Source organism: Canis aureus, chromosome 29, assembly GCF_053574225.1.
Source record: "Canis aureus isolate CA01 chromosome 29, VMU_Caureus_v.1.0, whole genome shotgun sequence".
Classification (NCBI taxonomy): Eukaryota; Metazoa; Chordata; class Mammalia; order Carnivora; family Canidae; genus Canis; species Canis aureus.
Genome location: NC_135639.1, coordinates 7891139 through 7904213, shown reverse-complemented (window position 1 = coordinate 7904213; position 13075 = coordinate 7891139). Strand labels below are relative to the sequence as shown.

The following is a 13075-nucleotide window of genomic DNA, read 5'->3' as shown; positions in this document are numbered from 1 at the left end:
GAGGAAAAAGCCAAAGTTCTGGAAAAGAATGTTCCAACCCAATCCTCCCCAGAAGTCGGCCATTGGTTTGCAAGCCTTCTCTCTCGCAGGGCAACCTCTCTGGAGCCCCTGTCCCAACACAGGAGTGAGAGTCAAAAAGCATGGCCCGGTGACACCGTCAGGCTCACCTCCCGTGCATCGGATCTCGTGACACAAATGTCCCCAAGCAGTTCTGGGGAGTCAGTAAAGGCCCAGCTGAGGGGCAGATTTCAAAGCCCTGGGAGTCTGACTCCCCGGGGGGACCGACATGTGGGGAACAGGATCCCAGAGGGGCTGGCAGACAAGCAGAGACAGGGGACGTGGTTCCAGCTCATCACGGGCCCGCAGATCCCATCCCAGCCCTGCCACTGCACTGACCTCGGCGTGTCCTCAGGGGCCCCACTTCACCATTGCTCATCAACAAGACAAGCACCTGCCTCGGTAGAAGTGATGCAGGGTCAAACAATATATGTCAAGCGCTTAGGATGGTGTGTGGTCTGCAGCAACCACCCAACAAAAGACAGGGTCTGTCCTTCCATCACTGATTTGCCATCAAGCCCCCATCACAAAGCCCCATTCCACCTGCTGAAGACCCACGGCTCATGCGTAGAGCACGATTCACAACCTGCAAGGTGGCATCTTCCTGGGCATTACCACGCTGGGACTCGGCAAGCACCCAGTGAGGGCAGGAAGCTCACTACGAACATGGAGTTGCAGATGGGGACACTGAGGCATGGAGGGAGAGGAGGCCCTCCCGAGGTCAGTGCCAGAGCCACGAGGCGGGAGAGCCAGAAGCTGACTCTGAGGCAGGGCCCTCCCCAGGCCCATCGTCTCTTACAGCGAGAAAAGCAACATACGGTCTGCAGAGATGAAAGAAGAAAGCACAGTGGAAGTAGTGTACAGAGAAGGAAATCAAGAACCCCATCTGGGCTGCGTGACAAAACTGAATTCCTTAAAAGTAGCAAGCGGAGTGCCGATGCGGGCCACATGTTCTATTCTGGTCTATGGCGATAAACATCATGCTTCTTGGTTGATAGGAAACTATTTTTTTCCCCTCTTTATACAAGGAGCTTACAGTAGCAACCCCCCAGAAAACGAAAAAATTCTTTGCTGCATATTTGCATTTTCCCCAGGAAATTCCAGCCCAACAGCATCTGCACTCTGTCTCGTGAAGGATTCAGCCCAGGGCCCTAAGCTCCTCTCCTGCCTCTTGCTAAGGAACCCACAGGAGAAGAAATCCTCTCCCAAACACTCTGCAGGTTCTCCGGAGCTCCCCGGGAATGCAGATTCACAGGCCAGACAATAATTACAGCTTTCCAAAGCAGCACCACACATGCACGTCTGCAGGGGATCCTCAGGCACGGGAGCCAGCAGGAGTTCGCAGGTGAATGGAAAAGCCTCAGCAGAAGTGGCCAGAAATGGGAGCTCCATGTGGGTGTGAGCAGGAGAAGGGCCATGACACAGGGAGGGACAGCCTGTGTCTTAGGCAGTTCTGAGAAAGTCAAGCTACTGATGGAAACAAGAATCGGGAGACCGGATAGATCCTGAAAGGCAGGCTGAGTGGTTGAATGAGACACTTGCTTCCATTAATCAGTGACCTTGAAGGTCTGGGATGGAGATGGGGGCACGAGTATAGTTTTCTAAGTACTTTTTCCAGATCCAGGCCAAAATCAGCCAATCAACCAATCAAGCAAAAGCTTTCCCCTTCCCCCGTCAGCGGTGTCTTCCCAGGGAAACTGGTTGGCCATCCTGTGCTCTCTGGACCAGCCTTTTGTGCAGACTTGGTCTCCACCAGGGCCCAGGGGCATGAGGGCCAGCCGCTCCCAGGTCCCATGCAGCAGCAGATGCCTTCCTGACTTGCAACCAAATAAGAAGCCCTTTGCTCTTCTAGAGCCACCACACTTAAGAGCAGTAGCTGGGGATGTGCCAGGTGCTGGGGAGGGCACCGCTGGCACTTGCCTGTCTCGGTTTAGGTTCCATCTGGAAATAGCCCGAGATGCAGCCTTAGGTGCAGGAGTGTATCTGGGAGGGGACTTCATGAAGAGTGGAGAGAGAAAGACCCAGAAAAGGAAACTCCAGGAATTCGGGTGCTGAGCAGGACCCCCTGGGACTCAGCCGGGCTGGAGACTATGGGGAACTGAGTAGAAGGTGTCCCTGAACCATGTCTCCGAGGGCGGGAGGCTGGAAGTTGACCTGTCACACCTCTGGAAACGTGGCTTATCATCATTCCCGTGTCAGCAAAGAATCCAAGGCTTGGAGAAGTCACACGCGCCCATGAATGGCAGAGCCAACTTTGGTCCCGGCTCTCTCTGAATCCTGAACAAACTGCCAAACGATGACATGTACTTTGTGTGATTGAGTATTTCATAAAAATCTTGGACACTGGAGTCTTAAATTAACATTCGGGAGGTGTTTTGTGCCCCTCTCAACCATTCTATGATGCCTGGATGCGTAGCCAACTGGATGCCAGCCAGTTAAAGACACCAGCCCTTCCCCCCTGGTCATCCAAAGATACACTAATTTCATGGGTTTCATGATCCCAGAGTGGCACCTATGGTGGCAGGGACCTCAGAAGGCCACAGAGGGCAGAGGCCTTGCTGGAGATGCCAAGGCTGAGTGCTCAGGCTCCCTGGCCCACTGGAGATATCTGAAGGAGAACCTCACCTCCACACTCCAGCCTTGGAGGCCCTGGCCCCCCCTTGTCCTGGCCCTGAAGGTACCATCCACCATGAGATCTGGTAGCCATGGACACCGGGGACACGCAGAGAACACGATGGCTAGTTTTAAGAACCACAGCATCCAGCCCAGCTTCCGCTACCATGGGAGTGTCTCCCCTTCATTATCCACACACAGACCCTGTTTTCTGGAACCACGGGCATGGGCAAGGGGCATGTCAGCCTGAATAGTTGACTTTGGAAAGCATCTTGGAAAGAGAGGTGGTGTCTTAGAAAGCTGCTGGCTGATGCACATCAAGCAACATTTTTTTTTTAAGATTTTATTTATTTATTTATTTGAAAGAGAAAGAGAGAGTGAGCATGAGCAGGGAGCCTGACAGGGGACTCGATCCCAGGACCCCAGGACCACAACCTGAGCCAAAGGTAGACACTAATTGACTGGGCCACCCAGGCACCCCTCAAGCAACCTATTTTTATTAAATGTCCTTTCCCTCAGGGTTCTGTAGGGGGTTTATCTGGACACTTTGGATTTAATTCTTCTAGTGAGTATATAATATCCTGATGTAAAGAGTTTTTGCTATTTGTTCACATGTGCTGAGAGCACTGTGATTGCTTTTAAAATACAGCGGAAGACTGACAAAAACATTCTCCTGATCTTCACACTCCAGCTCTGCCCAAGAGAAGATGTTTCCATCCAAAGGCCAAACACAGCAAGACACTCTGAAGAGAGACCAGGCAAAGCTCAAAAGTGAGGCCCTTTCCAGCAAATGGCCTGCAGGACACAACAGAAAGGGCTTTGTTTACAACCACATATGCTCAAATAACAAGCCTTTGGTTATTTCCCCCGGCGGCGGGGGCACTGCAGAGTACAAAACCCAAACTCGCTGATTCTGGGCACAGACATACAAACAAACGTGGCTCGCCGCCCACTCTGCACATTCCACGGGCTCCAGACTATGGACCAGGACCACGGGTGTGATGCGGGCGTGCCCATACTCCAAACAGTGGCGCATTCCCACCAGACCCCGAAGAGAGCAACAAACAAACAAGCAGGAACCCCAAAGTAACCCAAGGCCCAATGGAGGGGGAAGAAAAAAGTTTTCAGGTCACCAGTTTAGGGTCTGGTTTATTGGCCTGTTTGTTTCTTACCGCCACTTGGGAGGGAAAAGGTAAATGACTTTTATCAACTACGGTTTACTTCTCTGTTCCATTTTATCCTCTCCCAGAAGTATGGTTACAAACCAAGCTCGTCAATTTGGAGATGACATACAAGGTAAGTACACCCTAAATCCACCCACATGCCAAAAACGCGGTCCCTATATTATTCCTTGTGCTGGGATCACGGAAAGTGGGGACCTGGGACTCAGTCTCTGGATCCCAAAGCATTCCAACTGCAAAGACCTAGAAACTATTGAATTTGGCTAGCAACAGCTGAATAAATGGAATGAGAAAGAAGCAGGTAGTCAGGTCTCTAGACAAAAGAACACTCTAGCAATCAATACTGTTCATCCAGTGAACGAGGTGCGAAGAGCCCATTGGTGGAAGTATGTGAGTAGAGATGAGACAGCCCAGTGCTGGAATCCTACAGTGAACCAGAATCTGCATGCAATGACCACGTGGTTTCCTCCAAGTCCTGAAATTTTGGGATTAACTGATGTTCACAATGAGGACCTCAGAAACTGTCCAATAGTGAGTCCCATTTAATCTAAAAAAAAAAAAAAAAAAAGAGGTGCTCAGGTGCACCTGGGTGGATTAGTCGGTTGAGCATCTGCTAGGGTCTAGGGTCCTGGGATAGAGCCCCACATCAGGCTCCCTGCTCAGCAGGGAGTCTGCTACTCCCTCTCACTCTGCTCCCACCTGAGCTTGTGCTCTCTAGTGCACTCTCTCTCAAAATAAAATAAATAAGTAAACAAATAAGAGGTCCTCAGGTCTGTATCCTGATGGTAAGAGTGGTACAGAAATCGGTACATGTGAAAAAACTGCAGAGAACTTACACACACACACACATACAGGTCTCTGCCTCTGTGTGTGTGTGTGTGTGTGTGTGTGTCTCATGAATAAATAAATAAAATCTTTAAAAAAAAAAAAAAAGATCGGGATCCCTGGGTGGCGCAGCGGTTTAGCGCCTGTCTTTGGCCCAGGGCGCGATCCTGGAGACCCGGGATCGAATCCCACGTTGGGCTCCCGGTGCATGGAGCCTGCTTCTCCCTCTGCCTGTGTCTCTGCCTCGCTCTCTCTCTCTCTGTGGCTATCATAAATAAAAAAATAAATAAATGAATAAAAAATTTTAAAAAAAGATCCCACTCTCTTGAGCATATCAGAGCTCTGTTTCTCTGGGAATCTGTCAGCCCCTCATGGAAAAATGCAATGGCCTCAATTAACCAAAGGATTCAGCTGTCCCAGCCACCTCCAGGAGAATGTCAACATGTGATATCCACTCCACATTTTTTAAAAAGATTTTATTTATTTATTCATGAGAGACATAGAAAGAGAGGCAGAGACACAGGCAGAGGGAGAAGCAGACTCCTTGTGGGGAGCCCGATGTGGGACTCGATCCCAGGACCCCGGGATCACACCCTGAGCCAAAGGCAGACACTCAACTGATGACCCCTCAAGGCGTCCCAGATGGAGGCATTCTTAAACCAGTCTCCTCCACTTAAGGGTCCAGGGATGGAGGGTTCCACTGGCCAAACATCCAAAAACAGGGGGAAAAAGGAGGACAGGAGTTTTAAGCTGGGATAACTGTCCCACCTTGCTTGTCCTAGCTGGGGCGGGGGGGGGGGGGGCTCTTAAAAGCCAACCCAGGTCATGAGAAAGAGTGGCAGGCCTGGGGAAGCAGCTCTCCCAGAATGCCTTGAAGCTGAGTCTCTGGAATTTCCAAGGACTTTTTTCCAGTTTGGGGTTCAGTGACCCAGCCCTCAGCACTGTGATGACTTTTTCAAAGCCCCCCGCCCCCGCCTCCCCGCCAACCTCTGCATGGTAACAGGGGCAGAGGACGACCCGTGCTCTCCGCCCCAGGACCTCACCCAGCACCTGGTGTTGAACAGGTTCTTGGTAAGCACCTGCAGATGAGTGGAGGAGCACAGCTATCAGCGAACACACTGGAAGCTTTTGTGGAAAAGCTTTTAAAGTGACTGACCAGGCAAAGAGAGGTAGCAGGTACAGGCTTCCTTTGAAGGTGAAGACACCAAGTCCCAGGAAGCTGAGTGCAGAGCCCCAGACCTGGGTAGTAAGCGTGGTCTCCAGGCTCAGTCCGGGGCTCCCTCCACCTTCCCCCTGCCCTCCCCGCACCAAGCCCCAGAACCCGACATACGTGTCTCCCTCCCACCAGGCCCAGCACTGCACTAATCACACAGCAGACACCAAAACCAAAAACACATGCAAATCTGACTCAAACTACCAAACACAAAAGGCCCTGAAGCACAGAAGGGCTTTCAAATTTCCCAAGCCAGAGAGTGACACGAAGTTACTTAAACTGTCAGCGCCTACGGTTCCTCATCTGTAAAAGAAAAAGAACACCCTTCCCTCAGAGCCACTGAAAGGAGTAGATGAGACAGTTGTACCTCGAGCTCCTAACAGGCACAGCAGATGCTCTACAAACGGGACTGTCTCCTCATCCCTCTGCCATCAAACCACTGTGGTTTGACACATCTTAATTCCCATGATTCCCCAGAAGATATGGGAAATTCTGGATGGTTCTGTTGAAGGTTACACAACTCACAGAACTGCCTGCCCATCCGCAAGCTGCTCACCCAGCGAAGCCTGGCAGGTCGCCCCCCACCTCCACACATGCGCAGAGCGGCTGCTGAGCTGGGTGCACACCCTCAGGAGTCCTGTGTCCCCACCTCCCCCCCGCCCCACGCTGCCTCCTGCTGACTTTCTCAAGAGTTGAACCAAACAAAAGCAATCCCTCCCTGCGCGCCAGGAGCCCGTAATGGTGCCACCAGCATGGATCTCCTTTCAAGGAAGGCCATTTAGGAGGCCGGGGAATCTGGCCACAGTCCTGCGCGCTCCCCAGTCCTGAAATCCTAGGACCACAGCCCTCTGCAATTTGAGCAAAGAACATTTGGAACAATTAAGAGAAAGTCTCCCCGCTCCCCTTTGCAAGGAGTGAAACCGAATGGAAGTCATTTGCCAAGACAGGGCTGGCAGGGGCGATGGATGAGAGGAGGGTGTGCGCGGCTGGGAGGGAGGCTGGCGCTGCAGGCTGCCAGGCCGCGGGCTTCCCCTCCATCTGCAGCGCCCTCCCCACGGGCGCTGGAGCCTCCCCGCCAGGGGCTGTGCCGTCGGGGCCCAGGGGGGGGGACCCCAGGAAGCGGGAGGGAGCGGAGAGGCGGAGAGGGGCGCCTGCTCGGGAAAGGCTCCCTGCTGAGCTCTCCCCCAGGAGGCCTCTGTGCCAAAGCAGGCCAGCCCTTCACGAGGCCAGACCCTACACTCACTCCCAAGCAAACGCCCTGCGGGAAGGCTTTAAGGGGCGTCGGGCAGAAAGCGCCTTGCCCAGCCCGGTCCGTGCCGCTCCGGCCGCGCGGATCCGCCTCCACCTGCGGGGCCCAGGCCGTCCGGGAGGTTCGGTCCCTCCGCGTGCGCGGGCTCCCAGCCCCGGGGCGCGGGGCGGGGGGTCGCGGGGGGTCACGGGGGGTCGCGGGCTCCGGGGTCCCCGACACAGCGGCCCGGGAGCCGCCGCAGGGGCAGGCGCACGGCCACGGGCACCCCTCGGGCCCCGCGCGCCCAGTTCCTTACCTGGCGGCGGCGTCTGCGGAGCCAACCTGTCGGTCCCGGGCGCCTTCTTGGGCTTGGTCGCCTTCTGGGGCGGCCTGGGCTCGGCCGGGCTTGGCTCCCGCCCCCCGGCCCCGGTCCCCGCGGGCAGCGGCGGCGGGAAGGGCTCGGGCCGCGGCTCCCGGCGCGCGTAGTAGGGCTCGCGGCTCCAGGTCTCCTGCGCGTGGGGGTCCGGGGCCTGCAGGGCCGCGCCCTGGGCGCGCAGCGCGGCCAGGACCACCGCCAGCGGCGCGAGGGCCAGGGCCAGGGCCAGCGCGGCGGCCCCCCGGCGGGCCATACCCGCTCCGCCCCGCGCCCCGGGCAGGGTCACGGGCGCCGGGAGCGCCGGGCGGGCGGCGGGCGCGGGCGGCGGGGCGGGGGCGGGGGCCGGAGGGCCGGAGGGCAGCGCGGGGCGCGGGGCGCGGGGCGCGGGAGGCGGCGGCCGGGGCGCGTGTGGCCGGCCCGCGGGGCTGGGCTGGGCCGGGCTGGGCCGGGCTGGGCCGGGCCGGGGGCGGGCGCAGGGGGCCGGCCCCGCCCTCCCGCCTGCCCTCCCCGCGCGCTGACCCCGAGGCCCGCGGGCGGCAGGTGTCGGCCCGGTCCCCGCCCCGCCGGCCCCAAGCCTGCCCCGTCCCGCCGCCCCGACGCCGGCCGGGGAGCTGCCCGCTGGCCGCCTGCGTCCCCACAGTCTCCAAGGGGTTTCCGCCCAGGAGGAAGCTCGGGCGGGCTCGCAGGTGGGACGCGCGCGGCCCCGCCAGCTCAAAGGATGGCCCCGCGTCCCCGAGCGAGTTGGTGGCCCAAGCCTCGCTTCCAGCTCTCCCGACCCCTTCTCGTCCCTGGCCCCACACCGGGCACCGGCTCTCCACTAGGCCGTACAACCGTTTTTCGCTCAGCTTGACCATGATCCTATTTCACGAACTGTGAATAAGGAATTCCTGGGGCCCCGCGAGTCCCCAGAGTCCGGGGTAGTCAAGTTTCCGTGACCCTGGAGGGCCCCAGCTCCTGAGACAGGGCCTCTGTGGGACAAGACGGAGAAAGCAGAAAGCGGAGTTACCCCAGGGCTGCCATCCTGAAAGTCACAGAGGACATTTGGTTGGTCCAAGGAGTAGGGTTTGCCCAGGGGCAGGGGCGGGGGCGGGGGGGGGGGGTCTTCTAGTTGGCAGGGAGCTTGCTAACTTCTTCTGAGAAAGTGCTTCTGTCCTTGGACCACTTTGTTTTGGTCCTTCGGACTGGGACTGGAGAATGGAAGCCTGCAGGGCTTTCCTACCGCTGCTGTTACAAACCACTGCAAATTCAGAGGCTTAGAACAACCCGTATTTGTTATGTTAACAGCTCTGCAGGTTAGACGTGTGAGCTGGGTCGCTAGACTAAAATCAGCAGGCTGCACTCCCCCGTGGAGCGTCTGGAGAAGAACCTGCTTTCAGGTTCACATGGGGTGCAGTTCAGTTCCACCAGGCGGAAGCGGTCAGTACTTGCTGGCCGTCAGCACCGCCAGTCTTGACTGCCCCTGCCTGCCTGCATTCCTTCTCACACTTTCCATGAGGAGCTCTAGCAGCTTCTCTCTGGTCCTTTTATGTGGGCCTGACACCTCAGAGCCAGCACTGGCACACTGAGTACCCCCTCCACATCCATGGCTTCAAATCTCTCTGACCTCCCCCATCTACATCTTCCCTCCTTCCAGTTGGCGGCAGAGCCCCTGTGATTAGATGGGCCCACCCAGGTCATCCAGGATAATCCCCTCTTAAAATATCGACTTCAGTCACATCTGTACAATTCATTTTTGCCATGTATCCTACTCACAGGTCCCGAGGATTCAGCTAGGGAGGTCTTTAGGGGCCTTCTGTCTACCCCAGGGATGGACTGAGCTAGCACCTTCCCAGCCCCTTGGGACCAGACATCCTAGGATACCACTGAGCTGAATCTGGGCATCCGGGCAAGGCCTCCGCACTTCCCTGGTGTCTCACTTATGAGCCTACACAGTGGGCAGTGCTTGGGCCAGGCAGCTGCCATCCTCCGCCACTGGCCTCTCCATTTGCCACCTCATTTTCTCTCATTGTCCCCACACAGGCCGACTAACTAGACCATCCTTTAACACAGGTCTTCTGGGGTCCCAGGCCACAGACCAAAGAGAATGGCCAGAGTGAGAATAGGAGGCTACAGGCTGAGGCAGGACCCTGCCCTGTCTCTAAGGGCCAGGAAGCCTTGCACCTGACTATCAACAGGCCCCACATCTGCTGAAAATTCCGGAATCCAGAGCCAGCAGAGGTCTCCAGAGTGACAGAGGAGGAGGGCCCCCTTCCCTCCCACCACTCTCCACATAGGCCTGGTTGGGCCCGGTTCATGAGCCCCTGTGTATCCTGGCCCATGCTCACCCCTGATATATCCCCAGGGCTCACTCATATGGAGCTCTTTAATCTGAAGCCAGACCCTCCAGACAACAAATCAGGGCTTCAGTGGCAAAACAGCAACAAGTGATGCACTCAGAAGTTGCAGCTAGCTATATGAAGCCCAAGCATGAGGATTGCCTAGAATCCTCACCAGAAGGGACCTGGAGCCCACCCAGACAGGGTGGCACCCTGCACCAACTCCGTCGGAGCCCCCAGGGCTTGCTAAACATGCAGATGCCCAGGCTCCACCCCAGACTCACAGAACTTTTTGAGAGGTGGGATTGATCATGGGCATGTCTAAGAAGCTCCTCAAATCATTCTGATACAGGGAAAACTTGAGACTGACCTTCTCTCTCCCATTTTACAGAGGAGGAAACTGAAGCCCAGACTCACCCGAGGACACATAGCAAACTAAGACAGTCAAGACTAACCTTTGTCCAATCATTAAAGTTGGGCAGTATGAATCCTGGTAACCCCAAACACATAAGTCCTGAAAACATTTCACTTTTCTGGCATCTTGTAGGCAAATAAAATAACACACGTTCTCTGCAGTGTCTGGTAAACGTTTAGAGAATGCCCCCACTCAAACGTGAGGCTCAACACATCCCTAAAATCTGGAAACAAATCCCACTAATCTCTCTTCTCCCTTGAATGGCTTGCTTGTTTGTTTTCCACCAAGAGACACATAATTAAAGCAAGCAGAACAAAGAGAACGAGAATTGATTGCATCGACGCCAATTCTCCCAACACATCACAACCTCCTGCACAGTTTCTGGAGCTGCCTTTGTCTCCCTCCAATTCCCTCCCTCTGGGGCTGCTCGCCTGAAAATGAGCTGGGCACAGCCAGCATTCAATGAAGTTTAAGAAGGCAGGATGGCCAAGCTCACTCATTCTCTTCATCCCCAAGTATCATCCTGCTTATCAACCCAGCCATCGGCCCCGGAGCCTCTGCTCATCTTCAGGTCCCCAGATCAAGACTTGGTCCCATTTATGGTTTACCTTCTACTGCATCTGACATTCCAGGAAGTCCTAGTGCTTCTGGTGGCACATATTCTTGAACTCACCTCTTCCTCTGTTCCCTCTGGCAATGGGAACACTGTTCCCATTGGTCAGAACCCCGCGCCAGATTGTTGGAACACCTGCCCAGCAGGCCTCCTTGCCTCTGGCCTCTATGACTTGCTGTCCACCCCACCGGAGAAGCTACTGAGTTTTCTCCCTAAGACACCAAATTATAATATTGCTGTCCTATACCAATCCCACCTAATCCCTCCGCCTAGGATTAAGGTTCACCTGCTCACCCACACTGAGCTCTCCTGGTTCACCCATGGCCGCAAGCAATACGGCATGCTCTTCGTTTCCCCTTACACAGTGTCTATAAGCTCTTTATAAACCAGCAATTACTCTAATCTGCTAATTTTACATCCTCCACAGAAACACAGGAGTACAAGAACAGAAACTTCTCAATAAATTCTTGTTGCTTGCCTAATCTTGGCAAAGGGTTTTTTGTAGCATCGTCAAAGAGGGCTCTTTCTGGGATCTTTTTGTTCTCAAACTAATAATTTGTTTATTTAGCTTAAGTCTGGGATCCTAACAAAGGGCTGTTCACATCTCTCAAAGTCTTAAGTGGAGCTTGGTAAAAAGTGTTAACTTTTCTTGGACGTTTGCCACGCTATAAAACCAAACCCTCCAGCAGGGTGTAGCAGCTGGGAGGGAGACACTTGGAAACCAAAATGGCAGCTCAGAATCCCTCCTGGGTTTGTCTGAGTTTTTAAAATGGTGACCTTTAAAGTCAACCCATTGTTGGCTTCAGTTAGGAACCTGGTACGTGCATTTCTGTTAAGCAAGGTAAGCCAATGTTTATTTACTCATTCATTCATTCATTCCTGAGACTCAGGATTCCATTAAGCCAATTTCTGTTATACAACATAAATCTGCACTTGTCAAATAATCTTCAAACACCTTACAGAGCTAATAATTTTTCAAATATTTATGAGCCACACAGCAAAGATTTATGTTAAAGCTGCTTGACAAGGAACAATATAGAGTGTACAGGTCCAGAGAACATTTTGTTGAAACAAATGTTGTCAAGACATCAATACTTTTATAGCATTTTTCATAACGGACTTTCACACCTGCTCATTTCCCTAATTATCCCGGAGACTTTACACTTAGAGAGAATGAAGATGGAATTGTGGGTTTGTTTTTTTTTTTTTAAGATCAGTAATTTGAAAAATTAGCTGCTATATAAAGAAAAATACATGCTCAGACACAGTCACTGCTAAAAATATAGTCTTGAGATAGATGCTCACAGAGAGAGATACTAAGTTGTTATGGCAACTATGATTATAATTACGAAGCTGGAGGGTTTTTCCCGTTCATTACTGTGTTGAGATGTGGTGGTTTAAATGACAGCGTCCTTTGTAATGTCCTCAGTCTCATTACTACATAATTATCCATTTCATATTTAATTTTCAACATGTTTGTTCTTACTCCTATGCTCTGTAGACTCAGCATCTTCTGATAAGCCTTATTCTTAGTTCATGGGTCCCCCTGCGACCCAGATCCCTTCATCACTATTGCCTCTACTCTGTGATTTCATTTTCATTTTGACCTGGGGAAATTGGCTTTGGCTTCAGATATTCCATTTGTAAACATAAGACACTGTTTATGAAACTGTTATGAAACCATGCCCAAGGACACTTGGGGAGACACTGGACTCAGGATAGCCAGAGGCTGCTCACCAGCCCCGGAGAGCCAGCATTTCCTGGTCACCTACTATGTCCTAGACAACTACGAGATATGACCCCATCTAAACTTTGTGCTGGTTTTTGTCTATTTGCACCCCATCCACTCTCCATCCCTCTCAGCCCTCTGTATCCTGGAGCCTGACCCTTATGGGTTGAATATCCCTGCCCTCTGGTTTCTGATTGGCCATGGTCAATGGGAGGAACCAGCGAGAGAGAGAGAGAGAGAGAGAGAGAGAGAGAGAGAGAGAGAGATCTGAGTACTTCTTCCCTTTTCCCACAACCCTTCCTCATCCCTCCCTGCTTTGGCCCCAGGAGTACTGGTGGTGGATGCATCCTTATTGCTGCCCTGAAGCCCCCCTCCTTGGCTCCAGTTTTTGCAGGCTAGTGGGTGGTGTTAACCTTAAAAAAAATAAAACTGCCAGTTATGTCACCAGCAAAAGATGGGTTTATTCAAGAATAGCAGAGAATTGTAATCTGAAATAAGTTTTGGCAAAAG

The 13075-nt window shown here is 53.6% G+C and overlaps 1 protein-coding gene across 1 annotated transcript in view; it reads right to left on the bottom strand.

Moving 5' to 3' along the window:
• Positions 1 to 7754, bottom strand: part of CPXM2 (carboxypeptidase X, M14 family member 2) — a 130552-nt gene extending 122798 nt beyond the window's left edge. Inside the window, exon 1 of the mRNA XM_077877309.1 lies at positions 7434 to 7754. Coding sequence (XP_077733435.1) covers positions 7434 to 7746 — 313 coding nt within the window. The 5' untranslated portion in view covers positions 7747 to 7754. The remainder of the gene's footprint in view (positions 1 to 7433) is intronic.
• Positions 7755 to 13075: the final 5321 nt, after the last annotated feature.